General features: G+C 49.4%; 3 protein-coding genes across 4 annotated transcripts in view; 1 reads left to right on the top strand and 2 right to left on the bottom strand.

Moving 5' to 3' along the window:
• Nucleotides 1–25352, top strand: part of NUDT13 (nudix hydrolase 13) — a 438779-nt gene that overhangs the window by 404991 nt on the left and 8436 nt on the right. The gene's annotated exons all lie outside the window — the stretch shown is intronic.
• On the bottom strand, nucleotides 146–9314 carry MYOZ1 (myozenin 1). Its single transcript, XM_084904987.1, has 6 exons — nucleotides 9010–9314; nucleotides 7741–7832; nucleotides 6231–6409; nucleotides 3331–3574; nucleotides 2793–2958; nucleotides 146–2015 (listed from the first exon to the last, which is right to left on the bottom strand). Exons 2-6 carry the CDS (start codon nucleotides 7811–7813, stop codon nucleotides 1784–1786), a joined length of 894 nt encoding a protein of 297 aa, XP_084761113.1. The 5' UTR covers nucleotides 7814–7832; nucleotides 9010–9314; the 3' UTR covers nucleotides 146–1783.
• Nucleotides 11504–20997, bottom strand: SYNPO2L (synaptopodin 2 like). 2 transcript variants are annotated; one of them, XM_084904928.1, is made up of 4 exons: nucleotides 20772–20997; nucleotides 19539–19690; nucleotides 18578–19092; nucleotides 11504–15301 (listed from the first exon to the last, which is right to left on the bottom strand). In XM_084904928.1, exons 1-4 carry the CDS (start codon nucleotides 20874–20876, stop codon nucleotides 13011–13013), a joined length of 3063 nt encoding a protein of 1020 aa, XP_084761054.1. In that variant the 5' UTR covers nucleotides 20877–20997; the 3' UTR covers nucleotides 11504–13010. The 2 variants fall into 2 exon arrangements, with proteins under 2 accessions (XP_084761054.1, XP_084761055.1); XM_084904929.1 differs by lacking the exons at nucleotides 18578–19092; nucleotides 19539–19690; nucleotides 20772–20997 and adding an exon at nucleotides 17322–17476.

Below are 25352 nucleotides of genomic sequence, written 5' to 3'. Positions count from 1 at the left end.
TTAGAAAAATGCACATAGAAATAGAGCTTTATGTACAACTTTATAGGAAGAATCCCTGGAAGTTATTTAGGTTGTAAAGGAAAGTGCCAGGGTAAATGTCATGTGACCCAAGGTTCATGAAAATTGAATCAGTCTATGTAGAGTCTAGCAACTTAATATGATCTTTAATAGTTCAAGAAGTTGGCTGATTTCAACCAGCTCTCAGAATTTATTTTTCAGAACCTATTAAGTCTTTTCTTTACTCTTTATGGTTTGCATCACTCTTACTTTATGGGACATAACAGTAAGTCCTGGGATTCTAAAGAAACCACATCTTGAAATCAATAAAAAGAGTAATGTTAATAGTCACAGGGATGTAAAGTACAGAATAGGGAATATAGTAAATAATACTGTCATAGCTATGTACGTACCAGGTGGGTACTAGAAATATTGGGGAGAATACTTTGTGAAGTACATAAGTGTCTAACCACTAACCACTATGCTGTATACCTGTAACTACCTAATACAAAATAATGTTGAATGTAAACTGTAATTGAAAAAAAGTAGTCTGTTTAATCATGAGAGACAGAAAGAGAGAGAGAGAGAGAGAGAGAGAGAGAGAGAGAGAGAGAGAGAGAGAGAGAGAACTGTTACTCATTCCTATTGGCTCTCATTGTTCTTCACAGTCATAGTACTTTCTGGACACCATTGCTGTGCCCTGTGACCCTTAGTTCTTTTCTTGCTATGTTCATTCAGAGCTAGGCATATCATAATTAAGCTGGTTTCTCCCACTTCCTTCTATTATTAATCCTCACCTGAGGAAATTTTTCCATTTATTTTTTTTTTTTTAAGAGAGAGAGAGTGGAAGGGAGAGGGAGAAACAGAGAGAAACATCCATGTAAGAGAGACACATTGATTGATTGCCTTCTGCGTGCATCCCGACCAATGCTGGGAAACCTGCAACCAAGGTACATGCCCTTGACTCAAACCTGCACACTTCAGTCTGCCATCAATGCTGTATCCACTGAGTCAGACTGGTTAGGGCTCACCCACTTCCTTCTGGATTCCAACATGACTCCCTCTTCTATCTCATCCTTTCGGGAACCTATAACCTTTAACCACATATATTACTAAACCCACTCTGGTGTCATCTGGAAACTGTGGCATGTTCTAGTTCTGTAATATTTGGATAATCCTTATCCCAAATCCTAATCAGCAGCATAAAGAAATCTAATAGCAGGGTCACCGACACCTATTTCCTAACCATAGCATAAAGTAGCTACTTATCTGTGCCCACATGTAGGCTGGCACATGTGTTTGTGCATGACTATTTGCGTTATGTACTATTGAATAAGTATGTTTTCGTATACATCTATGAATGTGGTTTCACGAGTGTGGGCATAAGTGTGAAAGTAACCAGAGCTCAGATTTGGTTTTGAAATTTGAATAATGAGTGTTTAGTATTGGACTTTCATTAGTCGCTGTGCATTGTTTTCATCTGCCCTCAAATATCAAAGGAAAAAAATACCGTGTTTCCTTGAAGTTTATTGACTGTTACCGATGGCAGAGCTAATTCCATAAAAGAGCAGGTTTCCATACAGAGCAAGTGGAAGGAGAGCTCTGAGTTGGAGAAGAAGGATGCTCAGAGGGGGGACTCAGGGTGAAGGATGGAATGGCACATTTATCCCTTCTTTTTCCCCTCCATTCCCAAAAGGAATGAAAGTGGGGTTATCCTGCTCAGCATTCCCTCTCCACGTTGGAGCCAGAGAGGGGAGACTTGATGCGAAGTAGAGGAGGAAACACCTCACAGCTCCTCTGTTTCTCCATCCAAGGGGATGCCGATATCCACATTGTAGTCTGCGGGCTCCCCGGAGCTCAGCCAGGGAATGGGGGTTCGGTTGAAAGAAGGCCTGTTGGAGAGGCTCTGGTTGTAGAGGACCAGGGGTTCACTCAGCAGGGGCCCCAGGTCAAACTTGGGCATCTGGAAGGTCATGCGTTTGGATGCCTTCTCATAGCCACCATAAGGCATCGCTGTCCTGAAAAGGGGATATAATATTTCGTTAACAACCAGAACAAAAGAGACAGAGCTTTATCAGTGAGCTGTTTCTCTGTTTTGAAGATAGGGAAGTCTGGGGATTTTCGGTGCAGGTTGCTTCTGCACGCCTATTGTTCTTCTTCATTAGCGTTCCCATCCCCTTTCCTGGTTTTCCTGGTGTCCCAGCATTTGAGAGAAAGTAACCCCAAACATTATAGACCCAAGGGTCTGAGGCCACCTTACATTTCAACACAGAATCCCTACCCTCCCTCCGGTAGACAGTATCTGGTCTGGATGAGAGGGATGAACGTTTCCTGGGAAATCCAGGCTCCTTAGGACCAAATGAAAAAGCACTTTTTCTAACACTTCCCTATCCTGCTTTCACGCAGATCTATGCACGGTCTAGAGAAGCCCAATGTCAAAAGAACAGTTAAGCTTTACTAAAGTAGGGTATAAAGGACCAGAACCCTACTGCGGGAACAGTAATGGAATCCTAACTCTGAGTAAAGGGAGCCTCAATAGGACTTTAAATGTATAATACAGTATTTATAGTCAAAGCAACCAAGGCCAGAAGTAGGATAACTTTCCCATGCAAACACTAAAATTCAAATCCTGCCTCCCAGCAATTTTTTTTAAAACCATAGTTTGCTGTTTCTCTGAGCTAGGCCCTTCAATTAGGTCCTCTTGCCTCCTGAAACATTTGAACCCATCTTCATCCCAACTAAGGACACATTGCCACCCACTGGGATGCATCTGGTCCCTTCCCCATCACTCCTACCTGTTGAAGGACTTATATTGGGGGAGTTCAGCTTTGGCCCCATAGGACAACAGGTCAACGCCAAGTTCCACTTTCTGCTGGGGGTCAACTCCCATGGCTCTGTCCCATGGGGAAATATAGGTCTTGAATACAGTGATATGTTTTCCTTCTCCACCTGCCTGGTCTCCTAGCAACAGTGAAAAAGAAAGTAAGTCAAATAATAGCAGTTAGTAGCCAAGGGAAGTTAGTCTCACATTCCTGTGCAAGGGAAGTTGCTGGAGCCAGAGACCAAAAGTATAACATCCTCCTGGTAATTGTATAGGTTTGTGGAATAATGGTAGCCTGCGGTCAGGTCTGTGACTTAAACGGAAAAGCCAGAAAGGTGCCTGAGAAACAAGGCTTCTGAATGAAATGGACACATCTCTTTATTCTCCTGGACCCGAGGGTCCATTAAGATATCTCAGGCCTCCCCTGCTCCCTACACCCATCCTAGGTTTCATTCTTAGGGATATGGCTGCTCTAGGGAGCAGACACATTACTCTTGGGGGGAAATACTTGCCTGTTCCTGTATCACCAACCCCTGCTGTTCCAGCAGCTCCTCCTCTGCCAGCCTGGGCCCCTGCACCACCTGTACCCCCAGATCCAGATCCGGGGCCCTGGTGGTGCTGTTGGTCAGAGCCATACTGTCCAGCAGAGCCACTTCCCATGGCCTCGCCTCCACTGCCGCCCTTGCCATAGGAGTAACCCTGACCAGCTGTGCCCAGCTGTCCCCCCACTGTAGGAAGGAACTTCTGGAAGTGATCCTGAAAGAAAAGGACAGAGTGAAGGGAAGTTAGCAATGGGTATGGAACATATACAAAGACACAGGTATGCATAGCAAGGAAGATTTGATCAGCGACAATTGCCAACCAGGAGACAGTGAATGCTCTAAGATTCTCCCCTCTAATAAATGAATAATGGGTAGCTTAACTATGAAGAATTAAACTCTCGCTGAAACTGGTTTGGCTCAGTGTATAGAGTGTCGGCCTGTGGACTGAAGGGTCCCAGGTTTGATTCTGGTCAAGGGCATGTACATTGGTTGCGGGCACATCTCTGTGGGGGGTGTGCAGGAGGCAGCTGGTCGATGTTTCTCTCTCATCGATGTTTCTGGCTCTCTATTCCTCTCCCTTCCTCTCTGTAAAAAAAATCAATAAAATATATATTTTTTAAAAAAGAATTAAACTCTCCTTTAGGGGTAGGACTCCTTTGGCTCAGTTCCCCTAATAATACCTTAGGATGGCAACAACTCATTCTCCACAGCCCTCCTTCCCATCCCTACCAAAGCAAGGAGGACCAAGACTTCTGCTCAACTAAAATTTGAGATATAGCTTTGGCATGGAGTACCCAGTCTTCATTTGAAGAACCACAGAGGTCTCTGTCCAGCCCCCTCTTCATCTTGTCTAACAGAACTCTTTTCTCTCTCTTTCTCTTTCTCTCCCTCTCTCCTCTAGGTGCCTGTTGGACCAGGACTTCCTGATAGTGAAACTATAGTGGGGAGGGGGAAGGGTGTCCAAAAGAGCAGAACTGGATTCACCCCAAAGCCTAAAAATAACCCACCAGCTCCTTCAGGAGGCGCTACTGGCCACCCATTGTGCACATCTCCTTGCTCCACCCAGTGTAACCAGACCCAGGCAGGAAGGAGGGCTTCTGGTCTCCTAAAGTTAGATATAACTGGCTCAGCACTTTTACTCTGCTTCTACATAAAGGCCAGTGACAGACACTTCTGCCCCTGGCCCCATGTATGCATCTATTTCCACTCTCCCCTGACGACCCAGGGGAGTTGGGGGGGGGCGGGGGGGAAACAGAGCCAATGCCCTCCTTCTCAGCTATAACATCTTGTGCCTGGCCGCTCTCTTCAACCCCTACTTCTGTTTCTTTGAAGAATCCTGACTAGGGAACATAGGATCTTCAAGGATAGTGTCACTCGCCACATCTGGGGTCCTTAGATAAAAAAATGGCTCAAGAAGGAGAGCCATTTAACACTATAAAAATTCATTTAACACTATAGGATTGTCAGATTTAGAAAATAAGATTATAGGACACGCCCTGGCCGGTTTGCCTCAGTGAACAGAGCATCAGCCTGTGGACTGAAGGGTTCCAGGTTCGATTCCAGTCAAGGGCATATGCCTGGATTGTGGGCTGGGTCCCCAGTAGGGGGCCTACAAGAGGCAGCCGATCAATGATTCTCTCATCATTGATGTTTCTATCTCTCCCTCTCCCTTCCTCTCTGAAATCAATAAAAACATATATTTTTTAAAAGATTATAGGACATTAGTTAAATTTGAATCTCAGACTCACAACGAATACTTTCTTAGTATGAATATGCCACAAATATTGGATGGGACATATTTATGTATGAGAGTATCCATTGTACATATGAAATTCAAATTTAAATGAGTGCCCTATATTTTAAATTTAAATTTAATTTTTAGCCCTCGCTAGTTTGGCTCAGTGGATAGTCAGCCTACAGACCTAAGAGTACCAGGTTCAATTCTGGTCGAGGGCGCGTACCTCAGTTGCAGGCTCCTCCCCAGCCCAGGCCCTGGTCAGGGCTCGTGCAGAAGGCAACCAATCAATGTGTACCTCTCACATCGATGTTCCTCTCTCTCTTTCCCTCTCTCTTCCCCTCTCTCTAAAAACCAATGAAAAAGCCAAGACCGGTTTGGCTCAATGGATGGAGCGTCGGCTTGGGGACTGAAGGGTCCCGGGTTCGATTCCGGTCAAGGGCATGTACCTTGGTTGCGGGCATATCCCCAGTAGGGGGTGTGCAAGAGGCAGCTGGTCGATGACTCTCTCTCATCGATGTTTCTAACTCTCTATCTTTCTCCCTTCCTCTCTGTACAAAATCAATAAAATATATTTAAAAAAATAAAAAAATAATAAATAAAATAAAAAAAAATAAAAACCAATGAAAAATATCCTCGGGTGAGGATTTTTAAAAGTTTTTAATTTTTATGTCCCAAATAGTTTCTGGGACATATTTATACTAAAAAGTATTTATTTTGTATCTAACATTTTAGTTTGTGTCTTGGGATTTAAATTTTATTTTTATGTAAAAATAATGACTGGACATTACTAAAAAATTATCTATGTTTATCTCCACTTTAAAACACAGGGCTGGGCTTCCTGTGTTTTATCTGGCAGCCCTATCTTTAACACTTACCCAGACTGGAAAGGAATTTTCTCCCTGAGGGTGTGGTACTCCCCACCCACCTTCACTGGCTCTAAGATGGAGCCTGAGTTTCAGAGGTGGGCCGTCACTCAGCCTGGAGCTGTTGAGGACTCACTATAACTGGGGGGTTTGAATGGGCTTTTAAATTCATGGGAAAGGGAGGTTGGTGGTATTTTGGAGATTTGGGGCCTACCCAGAGCTTTCAGAAGGGCCACTAGGCTTTGAGAGCAGTAAAGTTCCGAACTCACCATTGAGCTGTCAGAGAAGACATCAGGGTTGTTTTCATAGATAAATTTCTCCACCCGCATCTGCCGCAGCTTGAACATCTTAGAGCCCCGGTTAGTGAGCAGTGACAGCTCCTCCAACATCACATCTCTTGGGACACTGATCTTCTTGCCCAGGTTCAGGCCCGAGCTCTCCTGTCCACCTTTTAGGGAGGTGGGGAGGAAGAGGCAAGGGAAAGAGGAAAAGAGGGTTTTCTGGGCTCAGCATGCAGATGTCACCCATAACTAAGTGTGTGTGTGTGTCCCAGCAGAGATCGCTAATGGAAGCAGATGCTGTCTGTGATGTCTGACTAAATTCTGTCTAGTTTGTAAGGGATTTTGATCTCCTAGTTTTGAAGTTGGAGAGAATGCATGGGAATGGGGGTGCAGAGTGGAGATAGTGGAAATACTAGAGTGGAGAGAATGAATGGGGCCAAGGGGACATGGACATGGAGTTGCAGGGCGAATGAAGTATCAGTGTTTCCCAAACTTTTGACATATGTGTACCCCTTTTATAAATTTCGTAATGCTGAGTACCCCTTGTACTCATGAAAACATAGAATTAGGCGCAGCTAAGCACTGTGCAGTGCATATCCCCACCAAACTCCGGTGCAATGTGTACTCCCACCAAACTCTCCCCGTACTCCTGGGGGTACGCATACCACACTTTGGGAAACACTGATACATCATAGATGGAAGCCACTGGGGAGGCTGTAGCCTGTGGCAAAGCCCAAAGACCAACACAGTGTGGAGTTGGACACCTCTTAGTATACTCCTGCCTTAACTCCTTCTCCTACTCGTCCCCTCAGTGAACTCTGGCTGCAAACAGCCTGTGAGTTTTCCATTTTAAATACGTACACAGGCTCCCTAGCTTTGAGGAAAGAAGTCAGGAGATGAACCATTTATTGAAGCCTAACTCTGTGTCCCTCTCCATTGCATATGTTTTCTTCCTTAAACATACCTACCTCACTGACCTGTGTGGGTCCCGTTGTCCTGGCCTACGCTGTGGAGTATGGCATGGGCATTATTGTCTCAGACTACAAGTGTCGAAGGGTGAGTAGTTAGTGCTGAATACTTTCTCCTATCCCACTACCACCATCCCTCACCCCACCCTACTTCTGAATTTCTCTTGTCTCTTCACCCTAAGACATATGTGACCTTATGATATTTCTGGGATTTGGGGGCCAGCAATACTCTTAATAAGAAGCCCCATCCTAGCCAAAACCAGGTTTGGCTCAGTGGATGGAGCGTCGGTCTGTGGACTGAAAGGTCCCAGGTTCGATTCCGGTCAAGGGCATGTACATTGGTTGCGGGCACATCCCCAATGGGGGGTGTGCAGGAGGCAGCTGGTTGATGTTTCTCTCTCATCGATGTTTCTAGCTCTCTATCCATCTTCCTTCCTCTCTGTGAAAAATCAATTTTATATATATATTTTTTTTTTAATTTTTTTTTTTTTAAAGAAGTCTCATCCTAGGCAGGTGCAAATATGCCATACCTCCAGTGAGTTCCATGATCAGCTTACTGGATTTCCTCTTTTTGTTGGGGGCTGGGGTTCCTGAGAGCGGCATTGTGGAGGTAGGATTCAGCCTGGATAAAGTGGGAAGAGGGAGTTGAAAGATGAACAGGGATTAGGAAGAGTGTGTCTGCAGGAAGGGCTTCAGGGAGCAAAATTTCATTAGATTTTCAACGAAATACATATTCCCTCTAGTGGAGTGGTGAAAACTCACTTCTTTGGGGCCTCTCTTAGAAGGCAGGGCAAAAGCTATAGATGTAGCCCTGCCCCTACCTTCTCCCAACCTCTTTGCAGCTGTTTTACAAAGTGCTAGTGCATGCGTTAGATTCACAGTGTATGTTGGGAGGCAGGGGCTAAAACAAATAAACAAACAAGAAACACACAGGCAGGGCAGTGCACCCTGGTCTCATTACCATGATTTGAAGTTTTTATTTGAATGGGGATCTCAGGTTGGGGCTGTCATACCAAGCTCTGATCTCTCCTGTCTTCCCCAACCCCCAGGGGGTCAGGAAAATGTTCTGCCAGGGTTGAGATCCAGCCAACAACATTCTCCATAGGAAGGAGAGGTTGTTGCTCCTCCACTGGGCCAGCTGGAACATAGCCTGGGAGGACACAGCAGTACTCCCTGCTCCGTTTCAGTCACCCCTGCCCCAGACCCCAAAATTAGAGAGGGGTAGGGGCAGGGGGCGGGTCAGGGGACATTTGAACCTTGATGCATGTCAACTCAGCAATATCATAGCAGTGGGAATTTGAAGGAGCACAGGAACATAATAATAGTATCTGGCAGTGAAGGGGGACAAGCTGGAAAAGATAAAGACTTCAGCTCCTCCTTGGTAGAAGTTGGCAACCGGCAAACATGTTGTCTTCTATTGAGTCCTGTCTCACAACACAACTGCAATTCTAACTTAGTGAGGTCTGCTGAGGTCAGAACCCAGGAACTGCTAAGTGGACTCTCCCTGTATCTCTTGGTTTCGAGGTTCTATTTTCCTCTTAGACCCCCTTCTTATTTCTCCAGTGTCTCCCCAATATCTCTATTACACACACACACACACACACACACACACACACACACACCCTCCTGGGCCCCTCTCCTTCCAACTCTCCGTGGCTCCCCTGAACTGGACAGCTGGGAACTGAGCATAGACGGGGGAGAGGGAACTGCCCCAGGATCAGGGGTCGCTATTGCATACACAGACACAACAGTCAACAGAACGGGCTCCAGCCCCTCTGGCTATAGAGCTGGAGACTTACCAGTTGCTTGGGCGGTGGTCAGCTCTCCGTGGGGTCCAGCAGCTTTGGAGGACTGAGCTGCTGTGACTGGAGAACCCGAGCTGGGCAGGCGTGGGGGAAGCACTGGCAGTGGGGGAGGGAGGGTGGTTATTAATAGAGATGGTGAGCGTAAGCAGCTCAAATGGCACAAGGGGTACCGAGACCCTGGAACCAAGATCCTGCCCTCCTTGCCCAGAGGCTCAGGAATGAAAGAAAGGCCTTTGGGATTCTCCCACTAAATTGTCTGAGCCAGTCTGCCCAGGGACTCCCTTTTGCTTAACTTCCAGAGTCTGAGAAGCATTCAAGGAGAAAGTGAAAACTGAGAAGGCGAGAGGAGGTAGGCAGCAAATGGTAGATAGGAATTCGGAGTGAGAGGACAAGAACCTAGAGAGCCATTCTGCCGAAACCGGTTTGGCTCAGTGGTAGAGCATCAGTCTGCGGACTGAAAGGTCCCAGGTTCGATTCCGGCCAAGGGCATGTACATTGGTTGCGGGCACATCCCCGGTAGGGAGTGTGCAAGAGGCAGCTGGTCGATGTTTCTCTCTCATCGATGTTTCTAGCTCTCTATCCCTCTCTCCTCCTCTCTGTAAGAAAATCAATAATATATATATATATATATATATATATATATATATATATATATATATATATATATATATATATAACCTAGAGAGCCATTCAGAGCCAATCTGCATCGCAGCTGGAAGGACATGGGGGCGCATTTTGGGGTGGGAAAGCTTAAGGCATTGTGTTTGGGAAAGGGATGTCTGTTCCCAATGGGACTGCTCTTTGAAAGTTCCTGGATGGGTTGATCTTTCCCTCTGGGAGGGCCAGATTTTAGCAGATTAAGGGACCAAATTAACCAAACCCAGTGCTTTCTAGGCTGTAAGGGAAAATGTGGGGAAGATCTGACCAGTTTCTGCCTTTTCACTCCTATTTGCTGTTGGGGTGCTCAGTGCAGCCTACTCTGCAGGATAGATGTTGATGTTTCTCTGAGAAGTGTATGAAGGCTTCGGACCTGCCAAGGCCTTGCTCTCTGAGGCTCCTACTTGGGCTTTTCTTTAAAGGAACACATATCCCATTTGCATCGTTCCAGAGAAACCTCTGGGCAGGGGCACTGGCTGGAGAAGCCTGTCGTATGCCCAGCCCTTTCCCCTGTAGCTCCATGAACATCTGGATCCTCCTCTACCTTCTGCTTAGGTTCTGGAACCACCCTATTGTGGCTGCTTTAAGAAGTGGGTTTTGTAGCTCCCAGAATCCCTCCCTGTTCTGTTCCTCTGTGAGCTCTCCACTCTTCCTGACCATGCCCTTTTCCCATCCTTAACTTTTCCGGTTCAGGGTGGGAGCCGAAAGGGCTCTAGCTCTCTGTAGCTGGCCTCTTCCTAGATCAGTTTGGCCTCTAGATCCCTCACCTTTTGTCTTCCTTCTCCATTTCCTCCCAACCCAAAGAAGCAATTAGAAGAAAAAAACAAATAGCAAATGGTGATTTCATCATCCTACCGTCCTCCCCTCAATAACAAACCAAAATCTGATGGCTGCTTACGCTCACCATCTCCTGTTATTAAGTGCCAAAAAACTACCAGGTGGGTGGAGATAGAATATTTAGCCTATGCTCTCTGGGCCCTTCCTTCCTTTGGAATTCTGAGACTGTACTTAGGAACATCTGGGTCCTGGACCTGGTTACTGGGGCAAATGTGCCCCCTGCTGGTAAAATTGGAGCAATGGCACTTCCTTCTCCAAAGTTTAATTCTAGTTTGCCTCTTGTGCCTTCTTTCCTCCTCCCCTTCTTCTTCTTCTTCTTCTTCTTCTTCTTCTTCTTCTTCTTCTTCTTCTTCTTCTTCTTCTTCTCCTCCTCCTCCTCCTCCTCCTCCTTCTTTTCTAGGAAGGTTTTATTCATTCTTTTTTAAAATTTTTATTGCTTAAGTTGTTACAAATAATAGTACATATGTCTCTCTCTTTTCTTTTTCTCCACTGGCCTCCCTTACTCCTACCCCTACTCCTCCCCGCCTACTTGCACTCTCTTCTTTATAGGAAGAAGACTATCTGCCCATCCTCTCTATTGTTCTTCCCTCTCCCTTCTCTCGGCCTACAGCCATTGTTTTCCCATGAAAATAGGGTTGCTTCCTCTAGGGAGCTAGGAAATGTTGATGGTTAAGGGCCTTTGCAACTTCTCTTAGTTTTGTAAACAGAGGCCTAGCTTGGGAAGTATGGAGCAAGAGATTGAAAGGGGGACAGTCCGTATGGGAAATGTGGGGAGAGGGAACCAAGGGGAGTGGTAGAAATGACTAAATAGAAATGAGACAGAATTGGTAGAGAAGATCAAGAGACCGAGAGTAAAGGGCAAAAGGGTGAAACACAGGAGGGCAGCAATGGAAAAAGAGACCAGGAATCAGAAGGTCAGGATCATTGAATGAATTAAAATCAAGGGGAAATCAGGATTTGGGTATAAACCTAGAAGAGAAGACAGAAACAGAAGGCGTGGGGTATACGTTTATTTTTGTGCACAAACAAAAGTACTGTGACTCACACCCAGTATACAAAAGAAACGATCCATTTCCAGATCAAGCAGCAAACGTGACCCTTGGTAGTCATGGTGACAGGGGAGTCTACACTCCTCTAGGATCAGAGATCAGGAGCTGAAGCTGGAAAGGAACAGGAGCTAGGGTCTGAGGGGTAGGGTAGGACTGAAAAGAGGGTTGGCTCTGGGTGTTTCCTAGCCCTTTCCCAGGTAGTCAGGACCAGCTGCAGAAGACAGAGGGACAGACTCAAAGGAGGTAGCACAGATACCAACTGTTTTTCAGCACTTAGTATATACTCTGACATCCCCCCACCATCATCCACTTCACTCTAACAAAAGCATTCTTCTCCATCACAATCCCCCCCCCAAATCCTCCCCTTATACACAGTTGGTTTCTTGATACCTAACTTTACTGGCTGCCAACACTGCATTCTCACTCTCCCATCGTGCTCCTCTTTGTGGCTCAGTCGATTTCATTAATGTCTGCTCTGCTCCTGGTTCTGCCTCATTTTCCACACCATGGCGCTTTTCTGTCTGTCCTACGCTTAGAGGAAGTGAAGCCAATGATTTGTTCACTCTCAGAGGAAAATTTCCTTTTTGTTCACTTCCTGGATGCTTGCTGCTCAGCATGGGCCTGTCAAATTGCTAACTGTCTCAAATCCTGAGGAACAGAATTTTTAGTTCCATTCCTGATCTAACTGGTGTCATGCAGCCCATACACACTGCCTTGGCCCTTCTAGTCTCCCCATACTCCATACATTTCACAAGATGCTGTGTACTAATTACAGATGCTAGTCTTTCACTGTAGTGAATCTCTTTCTCCCCTAGATCACCTATGTGGGGTCATCTCACCCTTCTTTCATCAGTGCAAGGGAGAGACCCACATCAGGTCTTTATTTAGAACTGTCCTCTTACTCTTGCCTCAGACAGAAGAGCACATCTGTGCGCTTGCACATGCGTACACAGGTACATACATGCTGAGGTATATGTCAGCCACGTTTGGAAAAGGTGAGCAGTAGAGAGTAACTTAGCGCAAACAAGGATCAATTCCATTTCACTGCTGCCTGCCTGGTGGTGAGATTCTTGTTGAGTGCTCAGTGGTAGGTAGCTTCTCTGTGTGCTTCTCATTGAATGTTATGAAGTTCACAGAGAAAAGAACGAAAGTAGAGGAATACAGACCAGTGAGGGAACATGGGTGGAGTGACCTAGAGGTAAAGACAGAGATCCAAGCAAGAAACTACAAAGACAACGAGAAGCACAAATACCAAAGCAGAACTATTAGCTTGGAAAGCAGAAGGGAGGTTGGGAGCCAGGAGGAAATGGGGATGGGATACCAACTCCAAAACTATCTGTGGCAGGAGGGAATTTAACCTCCAAATGCCGGGGAGAGGGAGTGGATTGGGTAGGAGAAGCAACTCTAGGAACGGGAGAAGCAACTCTCCTTGGTCCTGGGAGCTGTGCCTGCTCAGTGATGGCCTGCACCGGGCCTCCACACCTGAGCCTGCAATCCCGTTTTGGTGGCCGAAAACCGGGGCCTGGCTACCTGGAAGCCACAGGAGCTGGGTGAGGTCCCAAGACCCCTGGGAGACTCTGGAGGAGGGGGGGCTGGGCTAAGGACAGGGACTGAGGCCAGCTCCGCCCTCCAGATGGGCTCGTCCAGCGTAGTGGCTGCTCTGGGGGCCAGCACCGTGGGAGCCAGGGGTTCTGCGGTGGGTTGGGGTGCTGGAGTGGAAAACCGGCGGACCTCCTGGACTCGGGCAGTTTTGGGGGGCCCTGAGGAGGTGGGACCGGGAGTCTGGGGAGCCTCGTCAAAACAGAACATGGCAGTTTTCAGTTGGTAGGGCTGGTGCCGCATGAAATCCAGAGCCTTGATGCCCTGCTTGGGGGCTGCTCGCGGCCCCTGGGACTGGGCCTTACTGGGGAGAGTTCGGGCGGCCTGCGGGAAGTAGGGGGAGAGCAGCGGGTTGTAAGCAATGGGAGGCGGGGCGCGGATGTTGGGTGAGTATTTCCAGGAAGGGGGCAGCGAGGGAGTGGGAGAAGGGCTCCGGGGCCGAGGGCCAAGGCCGAGGCCGGGACTAGGTGTGGCCTCCACCACGTACCGGTCCGCTCGGCTCTGCCGCTTGGCAAACAGCTCCCCACCCCTGCCCTGGAGCCTCGGCGGCTCGGGGATCCCAGCGGGAGAGGCTGCTGCCCCATTCACTAGCCCTTCGGGGAACCCCCGAGAGGAGGGCTTAGGAGCCACGGGGGGCGGAGTCTTGGGAGCCACGGGGGGCGGGGTCTTGGGGGCCACCGGGGGCGGGGTCTTGGGCGTCCCGTGCGGCGGGGTCTTGTAGCTCCTGCCCCCTGGCGGCTGCATGAAGTTGCAGGCTTCGGCGCCCAGGCTCAGCGCATCCTCCTCGGGGCCGGACTCCGCGCCCCCGGCCCGGGGCTTCTCGTCCAGGTTCTGCACCAGCGACAGCAGCTCGGGGTTGGGCGAGTTCTTCGTCTCCTCGTTCCCCGGCCGGAACATCTGCTTCCGAGTGCCCCGGCGCCGGGCCTCCTGGAGGATGCCGGTGCGAGCGGCCGGCACCGAGATGCGCTGCTCCCGGGCGCTGGGGGACTCGGGGGCGGCGGGGCCGGGGGCGGGGGGCCCGGGGACGGCGGGGCCGGGGGCGGGGGGCCCGGGGACGGCGGGGCCGGGGGCGGCGGGGCCGGGTCGCAGAGGCGCCGACAGGAAGATGGAAGCGGTGGAGGTCATGGCCGCGGTGCCAGAGGGGGCGGGGGGCTCGGGGGTGCCGCCTGGCGTAACGGGACGATTGGGGGCCGGGATGTACAGGGAGCTGGTGGCCGTCACGGGGCCCGCAGAGCGGGGGGCGCCGGGGGAGCTGGAGGCCGGCAGGTGGCTGGGAACCCCTGGGGTGAAGCCGGGGACCCCTGGGGTGAAGCTGGGGACCCCCGGGGTGAAGCTGGGCAGCGGGGCGGGCCCCGGAGGGGAGGCCAGGAAAGGCGGGGGAGCGGGGCTGAGGCCGCCCAGGCTTTCACTCGCCCTCTTGGGGGCCACGGGCCGGAAGATAACGGAGGAGGTGCCCGGCCGCTGCGCCTGGAAGCCCGGGGTGAAGGGCCGGGCTGAGCGGTTGAAGATGCTGGGCGATGGGGCCGGGGCTCCGCCGCCTGCGGGGAAGGGTCTAGGGCCCGCGAAGGGGCCTGGCGACGGGGGGAGCCCGGACTGGGGGAGCCCGGCCGCCTCGGGGGGAGCGCTCTGGGCCCTTGGGGGGGACTGCGGGGCCCTCGGGGGGGACTGGGGGGTCCCCCCGTTGAGCGCGGCCGCGGGCCAGTCCCCCGCCGGCTCCCGGGCGCTGGAGGCCGCGCGCTGGCGCTGCTGCTCGAAGAGCTGGACCCCTCTCCCCGCCGCCTCGCTCAGCTGCCCCCCCGGCCCCGGGTCCGGGCCCGGCCTGGCCAGCTCCATGTCCAGGTAGGGGCTGTCCCAGTCGGACTGGTTGGTGAGGCTGCGGGCGTCGGAGAAGGCCTCCTCGTCCAGCTCGGATTCACTCGTGGGCGGGACCCCGTCCTCCTCCTCCTCCTCCTGGGCGCCGGTCCCCGCCGCAGACCCGAAGCTCACCAAGGTGTACTTCTTGGCCCTCTGCCGCCTCTTCTTAAACATGAGCACCCCCTTGGAGTGGGGGTTGGGGGCCGCGGTCAGCAGGGACGCGATCGTCCGGCATTTGGTCTTGGCCTCCTTCACGCTCTTCTCCTGGAGACTCTCCGCCCGCTGCAGCTCTGGGGAGGCCGGAGGGGGAAGGTCGGTGAGCCTCTGGGGAGTCCCATTCCTCCCAAGACTTCCACCCCCTCCTCCCGCCCCGGCCAGCTCCCTCGGCCCTCCCACCTCCTCCTGCCTTTTCAAGGTCCTCTGACTTGGGGGCAGACGGGAGGGTGAAAGGTGAAACCAAGGACAGTCAGAAGGAAGGCAGAGTCCAGTTGGCTGTCCAGACACCACTCTTGACCACAGCTCTCCTCTCCTCCCCCTGTTCTGCTCCTGTCTTCGCAGAGACCTGCTGTTACCCACCCCACTCACATTCGTCCCCTGCCTCCCTCCATTTCTGGCTGAGACGCAGGGGTGGGTTGGGGTGGGGGGTAGGGGAGGTCACTTCCCAGGCAGAAAGACGGAGCAGGTCCCAGGGAGACAAAAGAGGAGAAGGGACACGTTTCTCCCTGAAACCACAGAGGTCGCATGGCAGAGATCTCAGAAAGTTTGGGACTTGCTCACTTACCCCTATGGTAAGGACACCAAGGACCCGAAGCAACAAGGATCTTATTCCACCCCCACCGCGCAGTCCACATCCTATACATTCATAGGAATAACCCACCACACATCATTTCAACAGGAAGAATGTGGGGCTGGTAAAAGCCAGCTGTGGGCACATTTCCCCCTGGACTTTTCTCTCTCATTTACATATACTCCAGGTTATATGCACCCTAGTTCACCCATGTGCTTAAACAAAAACACATAGAGTCACTTGAATACATTCACACACATGCACACTCCAGATGGCCCTTCTTCCCAGAGTTCCCCCTGCAAAGGTCCTTTTCCTAAAAGTTTGAACAAAGTTTTAGAGCAGACATTGGCCTTCCAATTGCCTCACATCCCGCTACTCACAGCCAGGAAGAGTGTCAGATCCGAGATGCAGGAGAAGCCAGAGTGCTGCTCTCCAAGGCAATCCTCCAAACCTTCATGATACCTCAAAGTCACTGACTAAATCTATTCACCTTTCCCTCCAGCTGAGGTTCCGATGGAGGACTCTTCCTTAGGGGTCAGCCTTCTAGGTAGAGAGCTCAGGCCGCCGCCACCAGGCAGGCACAAAAGGATTATATACTCAGGGAGGCAGGGCCGGGCTTCCCATGCCATGTGGGGCCTGGGAGGTGGGGCCAGGAAGTGGGAGAGGCTGCCCTGTGGCCGGGACCCTGCCTTGGGCTTTCTGACCCATGATCCCCAGTTCCTCCTGAAAAAATTATTGAAATTCCATCTCCTAGCCTAACCAGTGGTCAAGGACAATAGGGGGATGAAGGCATGAGTGGGGAGGGGGAGGGGATGGGAATGGGGGGATGAGGACAAATATGTGATACCTTAATCAATAAAGAAATTATTTTTTTTAAATTCCATCTCCTTTCTACTCATTATTAGAGCTCTCCTTGTGCCCATCCCAACATTTCTACCACCGAACAGAACTGTGAACAAGAGATAGATATCGGAGTGAGCGTTCAGTTCAGGTCTTTGGTTCTGGGGAGAGTTACTTCACTTCATGGAAGTTCCGTTTCCTCATCTGTGAATGGGAAGGACAATAGCTACCTCATAGGGTTGCTATGAGGATTGAGTGAGATAATGTAGGTAAATTTAGCCTTTAACAGCATCCATAAGTTCCACTGTGAGTAACCATTACGATTAAAGCTTTCTTGTCACTAGCTACACCTGTGTCCACACACTTTCTTAGTCACACATATTTCCTCCCACATACAGACCTCAATATGTTGATAGGTTATTCACACGTCTCCCCCATTCACACACTCTCCCCTGGAGTTTCCTACAGCTCATGTGGTCACAGGTCCCTGTGACATGTGAGCAGAGCATTAGTCCATTCTGAGAGAGGGGCCATGAGACTTTCCTTAGAAAAGAAGGAAAAGGAAGGGGGAAAGAGGAACAGATCAGGGAGCAAGACCTTTCCCCAAGACCTCCCTTCCTGAGTGTTGGTGTCCTCCCCTGCCCTCTAGTCCCAGACCTGCTTTGGCTATGGGGAGGTGGTACCTGCATAGAAGGGGTCCTGGGGCTCAGGAGCGGGGCCTGGAGCTTTGCTGGCGCTCGCTTGGCTGAGGGGCTCTTGGATGATGGGCTCCAAGGTCTCCATGCCGAGAAAGGCGGTGTTGGCTGGAGCTGGACCAGCGTGAGCCACCCCCCATGCCTTTTAAAGCCCCTTTGTCTTGTCCCCAGAGCTGGCAGCTGCATGAGCTCACCGTGCTATTTTTGGAGCCTGTCCCCCTCCCTCCTCTGGCCTGCTCCACCAGCCCCGGGGTGATAGACGTGGGCACCTGCCTCCCCTTCCCCCTACCTCACCCCACTGGACAATGAGGTCTGCTTGGCTAAAAATAGCCCTGAGCCACGAACTCCACTCTCACCCAGCACGAGGGGAAGGGCGAGGGTGCTAAAATGAGAATTGGGGATAAGCATGGGATCCTGGGCATGCATCTGGAATGTCTTTGTGGTACATGGGACATTCTTAGGGATGCCACACTCTAAATGGTTACATCTTTAGCTTCTAATCCAGACTTAGAAGACACAAAAATTCTATGGATCAGGAATCAGAATGCTGGAGTGGAGGAATGGGAGATGAGAACTAGAGGAATAACCTTGAGGTTTCCAAGGTGATAAGAAAGTGCTCTGGGGAGAGGCATGGTGGGCATAAGATGGGGAGAAAGTTTGCTCTTAGACCTGGTTCTATAGCTTACGTCAAAAATAGCAGAGAGCTTGAGATAAGTGGAACTGTGTTTTGATTTTTTTTTTTTTCTGCCCAGGCCTACATTCTTGCCTGAGATAAAGAGCTGAAGATCCCTCCCTCTACCACTTCCTAGGGACTCCTGACTGTCCCGTAGCCTCCCAGTCCCCAGGAATGCTAACTGAATTTACAAAGGCCAAAGGTTGCTCTGATTCTATGCCTGTAGTTTACACTGAAGAGGCCCTGTAGCCATGTCCTGCTTCAAAACACTTCCCTGCCCTCTAGCTAGCACCTAGCAAAACGACAGCAAGGACAACCAGCAAAGCCTTCATTGATTCATGTCTCTTTCCAACTTCCCTACTTCCCCTCTTACGGAGTTGGGTTGAACCACCTGTACCTTTTTGCTGAACTGGTTCGAACAGCAGAAATAATGGGACCATGAGAATAATGATTTCCCCCCTCTTACTCATCACTCTTCTCCACTTGTTCCCAAGACTACATCCCAGGGGAGAATAAGGGTAGATTTAGGGCTCACATTGAAAGGCTAGGGGGAAATGGATCAGGCACTCACTGGCTTGCTTGGCCTTCTGCGCGTAGGTGGTAGTAAGATCTTCCGCCACCGGGTGGGAAACAGGCCCCACCATAGGGATGAGATGAGGGCCGGGCCGGAGGGTACCATGGGGCAACAGCAGGGCCTCGCCTGGGGAAGGCTTAAGGGTTGCCCCGCTCTCCGAAGATGGGGAGCTCACACGGCTGTCACCCTGGTTGGAAGGGCCAGAGGTAGCGGGTGCCGGCTCCGCAGGGCTGTCAGACAGGTAGACCTCGTCAGGTGGGGCTCCCGGAGGGGTGGGCCTCGTGGGGCCTCGGCGGCGGGGGCGGCGGGGCTTCTCCTGGGTGGCAGGGCCATCGGCATCACTGTCTGTTTCTCCGTAGTAGGCCTCACTATCCGGGGGTGAGAGGAGGCTCCCAGGCTGGAGAGGCTGGGGAACTGGAGCACCAGGGGGCTCAGGACTCATCGGAGACACAGGTGACAGCACCTGAAGCTCACCGGGGGATGGAGATCTCACAGGCCCTTCATCCTCTACCCTGCGAAAGATGAGAGAATTTAGGAGATTGGTTGGATGACTGCCAGCTAGAGACCTGGAGGAGGTGGGGAAAGGAGGTAAGGGGAGAAGAAAGCTATAGGTGGGATGGGTTGGGAAGAGTGGAGATCTGAAGCCAAACTGGGAGGCAAATGAGCTTGGAGGGCTGTGAGCAGAAACGGGCTTTGAGGGAGATGTGATAATGAGACAGGCAAGGAAGGGGTTGAAGGAGGCCCTCACGCTCAGCCACTTGGCACTCCATCCCTAAATTACACATATATCCAAGCCCTTCGGGAGGCCTACACTGACACCTATATTCCAGCACTGAGACTCGAGCAGAAATAGGTCCTTGTTAGTTGCTGAAGCCAGGCCAGGGAGACACGGAGCGGAGTCAGGGAGGAGGGGGACGGGATAGGGGGCGGGATGGGTTGGGTTGGGAGGAGTCCATACCTCTGCACAGTGAGGACAAGCTGAGTCCCTGAGGCATCGATGAGGCTCATGGCACTGGCATGGGAGAGGCTGGTGCAGGAGACCCCATTGATGGCCAGAAGCTGGTCCCTCTCTCGGAGTCCTGCTCTGCCAGCCTGGCTCCGTCTCCGGATCTGAGAAGGTGTTGGAGGAGAGGCTGTAGGTGAGGGAGGGCTCCGAGGGGGGATAGAATGGAAGGACCCATGTGTGGGAGGGGTTTTCCTGTGCCATGTAAGAAAGGGTGGAGAGGGGCATGGGACGGCAGTGAAGGGGGCCTTCCTAGGGGAAGAAGGTGCAGAGTGGAGGAAGCAATACTGTATCTGAGGGGAAGTAGGATAATCATCGAATGAGAGGATTGGGGGCAGAGCAGGTGCTATAAATGGCTTTCCAAGATCTTCCTCTAAGGGCAATATCTATACTAGCTAATAGTTCACTCCTAGGCCTCGGAATCCCAGGCACTATTATCTCCATAGCCTACTAGTAATGTTTTAGAACATTATTCCAGATTGGAGGGAGTCCTGCAGACTCTCGGAGACTGTGATTGTGTGTGTATATGTGTGCCGTGGTGGCTAACGTTTACTGAGTGCTTACTAAATGTTAGGCACGGTGCTAAGCACTCTACATGTATGATTGCATTTAATCCTTAGAGTGGTTCTATGAAATAGGAACTCTTATTACCCACATTTTACAGTTGAAAAAATTAAGCCTGTACAGCGAAACCAATAGGATAACAGCTTCAACTGACAGGCTAGCACCAAAAAAAGAATCTTGCCTAGAGAGAAAGGATCTGGTGTAGGAAAAGAGAAGCATGGGCAGGGCAGGGCAGGGCAGGGCAGAGCTAGGCTGGGCTGGCATGACAGCCTCAGCTCATCACATATCAGTTTAGTTAGAGAGAAATTAGAACCTTCCCTACATTCCTGGAGTTTGCGGTAGAGGCACAGACCCAGGAGACCGGGTGGGCAGCTCTGAGCCTCTGCGGCTCTGGTGCTGGGGGGAACCGAGACAGAGTCTTCTCTTCTTTGCCACCAGAAACCAGGAATTCCCTTTTCTAATAGCCCCCGTCCCCACAAGACACTACTTCCCCCGGCAAACGCTAGCATGCTTCCCTGCCCATCTACCCACCCCGTTCTTCTTCACAGCCTCCCCCTTCTCCACCACAGGACCCCCCCAGGTCCCCCCTTCCCCTGAAACCTCAATGTAGGGGCTCTCCCTTACCTTGGACACCTGTAAGGGCTTCCTCTGCTCGGCCCCCCCCTGAAGTCGGAAGCCCCAGGGGGCTCCCCCTGACAGTGTGACCAGCACCTCCTTCTCAGCACCCATTGCTCAGGTTGGCCTATGGCCCTCGGAGTGTGGACAGGGTCCCAGGGAGAGGAGTCGGGGTGCTGGTACCCCGTCCGGCCTGTCTGTCTGGTTGTCCTGCGCCTGCTGCCCCAGGCCTTCCCCCCCAACACCACACACCACAGGCGGGCAACTTGGCCCTGGGATCAGTACAGTCCAGCACACGTGTCCTGTCAATCGGAGCTGTGCTCAAAATAGTCGCCGGCTGTACTCCTCTCCCTCCCCCAGCTCTGTTACTCCCAGAACTAATTATAGTAAAAATGTCTGCTCTCCCCTGTCCCCCATTCTCCTGCAGGGGCCTTTTACTCAACACTCAGGCAGCTAGTTCTCCGGGCTCTATAACTCACATACACTCTTTCAGGAACTGTGGTTTCCCTGATAGGATCCTGGACTAATTCCAAGTGCTTTCCTCCAAAGCTCATTTCAAAGTGGCAGCAGCAGAGGTTTCGATTCCAGAGCAAGGAATGGCTGGGTTTGTCCCACAAGTTCTCAAGCTTCCTAGAGAAGAGTGACCCTTCCTGTATGAATCTGCATATTACTCAAAATGGAGATCTACACTGAGTGGCCAGATTATCATGATCTCTGAACGCATAATAATCTGGCCACTCAGTGTATATCCTATATAATAGAAGGCTATTATGCAAATTGTCCCCTCAACCAGGAGTTCAACTAGCAGGCAGACCTGCCAACTGTCCATGTCCCCTCCCCATGGCCAGGCTGGTCGGACCCCACCCATGCACAAATTCATGCACTGGACCTCTAATATAAATAGATACACACACACACACACACACACACACACACACACACACACTAAGTGGCCAGATTATGCGTTCAGAGATCATAATAATCTGGCCACTCACTGTATATCTATCTCACTGCAGTGCTGGGTGCAATTTAGAGAAATTCTGATCAGTCTTGCTCCACCTGAACTGTTGCCTGCTCCATAAAGCCTTTCATGCCCATCTCCTGATTCCCTCCCTATACAATAGGCCTTTCTTCCTCTGGGCAACAGATGTATCAATATATTTCTATTATATTTTTCAGCTACCATTATAATTTGTCTATCTGCCTGTCTCCCTCTTAGACTATGAGAAACTTGTGTGAAACAGCCAATTAACAGCCCACAGAACAATGACAGATATATATAGTGCTCAATAAATCTTTGTTATCCCAGCCAGTGTGGCTCAGTGGTTGAGCATTGACCTAAGAACTAGGAAGTCAGGGTTCAATTCCCAGTTTAGATTATGGGCTTGATCCCATGTGGGGCATGTAGGAGGCTGCCGATCAATGATTTTCTCTCATCATTGATATTTCTCTCTCTCTTCCTCTCTGAAATCAATACAAATATATTTAAAATAAATGGTTCTAGCCCTGGCTGGTTTGGTTCAGTGGCTAGAGCATCAGCCTGTGAACTGAAAGGTCCCAGGTTCAATTCTGGTCAAGGGCACAGGCCTGGATTGTGGGCTCGATCCTCAGTGGGGGACTTGCAAGAGGCAACTGATCCCTGATTCTCTCTCATCATGATGTTTCTCTCTCTCTCTCCCTCTTCCTTCCTCTCTAAAATCAATACAAAAATATTTAAAATAAATATATAAATAAACTTTTCTAAATTAAATTACCTCTTTTTTTTTTAAATATACTTTATTGATTTTTTACAGAGAGGAAGGGAGAGAGATAGAGAGTTAGAAACATCGATGAGAGAGAGTCATCGATCAGCTGCCTCTTGCACACCCCCTACTGGGGATATGCCCGCAACCAAGGTACATGCCCTTGACCGGAATTGAACCCGGGACCCCAAGCCGACGCTCTATCCATTGAGCCAAACCGGTTTCGGCTTAAATTACCTCTTATAAGGTGGTTATGGACAGGTGAATACAAATAGGTGTACATAAATATGTCTCTCTCTCTCTCTCTCTCTCTCTCTCTATATATATATATATATATATATATATATAAAAGTCTATGCAGTCTAAGTGACTGAACAACTGGTTGATGGGTCACTATGAAACACACTGACGGGGGCAGATGCTCAATGCAGGAACTGCCCTCTGGTGGTCAGTGCGCTCCCACAGCCAACCTCCCATGGCCCCTCCCACCAGCTGGCCAACCTTCGGCCACCCCAATTGACCCTGATTGTCAGCCAGGTTGAGGGACCCCACCCACACATGAATTCCTGCACCCAACCTCTAATGTTAATAATAAAATCCCTACTTATTTTTAGGTTTCCATGACATGAATGTGTCCTATGTTAAGAGATTTCTGTTATAGCCCTAGCTGGTTTGGCTCAGTAGATGGAGCACAGGCCTTCGGACTGAAGGGTCCCAGGTTCAATTCCAGTCAAGTGCATGTACCTGGATTGCAGGCATATCCCCAGTGGGAGGTGTGCAGGAGGCAGCTGATCGAGGGTTCTCTATCATCATTGTTTCTATCTCTCTATCCTCTCCCTTCCTCTCTGTAAAAAAATCAATAAAAATATTTTTTTAAAAAGAGATTCCTGTTATAAAACATAACATTATGGTGCTGAGCTGTTCTGCTAGTGTGCCAAATGCTGTTTGCCTTAGTGCAGTGTTTCCCAAACTTCTCTCATGATGAGAATCACCTGGTGCAGTTGTTAAAATACAGATTCCTGAATCCCAACTAAGAAGTGCTAAACTAGAATGTTTGGGAATTGTGTACTTAACTAGTGCTCTAAGACAGGTAATTCTTATCATGAGAGAAGTTTGGGAAACACTGCCTTAGTGTATGTAGTCATAGAAAACACCTGGGATACAGAATCAGATCTGGATTTAGATTCTTGTTCCATCATTTACTAGATGAGTGACCTCGGACAGTTTCTTGATCTCATCAGTAGAAAGAGTATCTAAATATCCATCCATTCATTATTTAAACATGTATTAAGTGTTAGCTACATGTAAGTCATTGTGCTATACATTATGGCTTTCATTCAACCCTCAGTGTGCATTGGAATCACCTGGAAAGCTCTTAAAGCTATTAGTTCCTTAAAATGAGATAGCATAAATAGTAGAATTAGGCGATTGTGTAAGAAAATAGTTTATCAATGTAATATATATGAACATATAAAAATATTATTTAACAGAGACTAGTCCTAGACTAATGGGTCTCAATCTTCAGTGTGTTAAAGGAATTGTCAGGAGGGCCTGTGAAACCATAGCTTGCTGAGCCCACCTCCAGAATTTCTGACTCAATATATTTGGAGTGGGTCTGTGATTTGTATTTGTGAGATTTGTATTTTTAACAGGTTCTCTGGTCACACTTATATTGTTGATTCCAGGATCACACTTTGAGAACCCCTGAGCTGGACTGTAAACTACTGAGGATAAGAACAATCTGCCCATTTACTAAATAAAGCATGCTAATGACCATTAGGCTTCCAGCACAGACTACAGTGTAATGTTTTCAATGTATGAACCACTCTGTGTCTCAGAACAACTAATATTTACATCAACAATATGAGAAAAGAACTTTTGTGCACTTCTGTGTTCCTAGAACCAAGAACATGGCTTGGCACACAGCAGTGCTCAAAGATAATTTAAATGAATAAATATTATTGAAAAGATTAAATGAGGTCACATATATATATATAAATATATATATACATTTAAATATATATATATATATATATTTAAATATATATATATATATATTATTGATTTTTTATAGAGAGAAAGGGAGAGGATAGAGAGTTAGAAACATCGATGAGAGAGAAACATCGACCAGCTGCCTTCTGCACACCCCCTATTGGGGATGTGCCGCAACCAAAGTACATGCCCTTGACTGGAATTGAACCTGGGACCCTTGAGTCCAAAGGCTCTAGACACTGAGCCAAACTGGTTATGGCATATTTTTAAAAATTGTACAAATATTAGCTACAATTAGTGTTACTCTTTAGAGGTAATAATTACTCTAGAAACTGTAGCTCTTCCACCTGCTGGGGTCATTCTGAGAACAGAGATCATCTCCCTTTCCCATAGCTCTGCATCTAAACCAAGGAGCTGAATAAAAGTGGTTAATTTCCACTGGTGCTTACTATGGTGCCAGGCAATCTACATGACTATAAGAAGGGTACAAGCTCTTACAAGGGCATTTAATATTCTCTCCACTTTACAGATGAACGAAACTGAGGCAGAGATTAAGTTGCCCAAGATAGCGAATTGCAGACCCAGAACTCGAACTCGTTAAGTCCAGCAAAGGTCGTGGGTGAGAACAACATGGAACACGGAAATCAACGGGGTCAAAGGTCAGCAGGAAGTGGCTACGGGACTCTAGGTCAGAGATCACTAACATGTCATAGTAGGCGATTGAGGTTGTTACGGAGGATAGTTTGACCTAATCTTCCCGATCGCTGTTTAACTGGTGAGACCGTAAAGCGACCGGGACATCTGGGTGGATTAAAAGAAAAAAAGAAACAAAAAAGAGCAAATGTATAAGAATCTG

The sequence above is a fragment of the Pipistrellus hanaki genome (genome assembly GCF_964339955.1).
Source record: "Pipistrellus hanaki genome assembly, chromosome: 14".
NCBI lineage: Eukaryota > Metazoa > Chordata > Mammalia > Chiroptera > Vespertilionidae > Pipistrellus > Pipistrellus hanaki.
The sequence above is the reverse complement of the archived record's forward strand: the minus strand, read 5'-3'. Positions and strand labels throughout refer to the sequence as shown.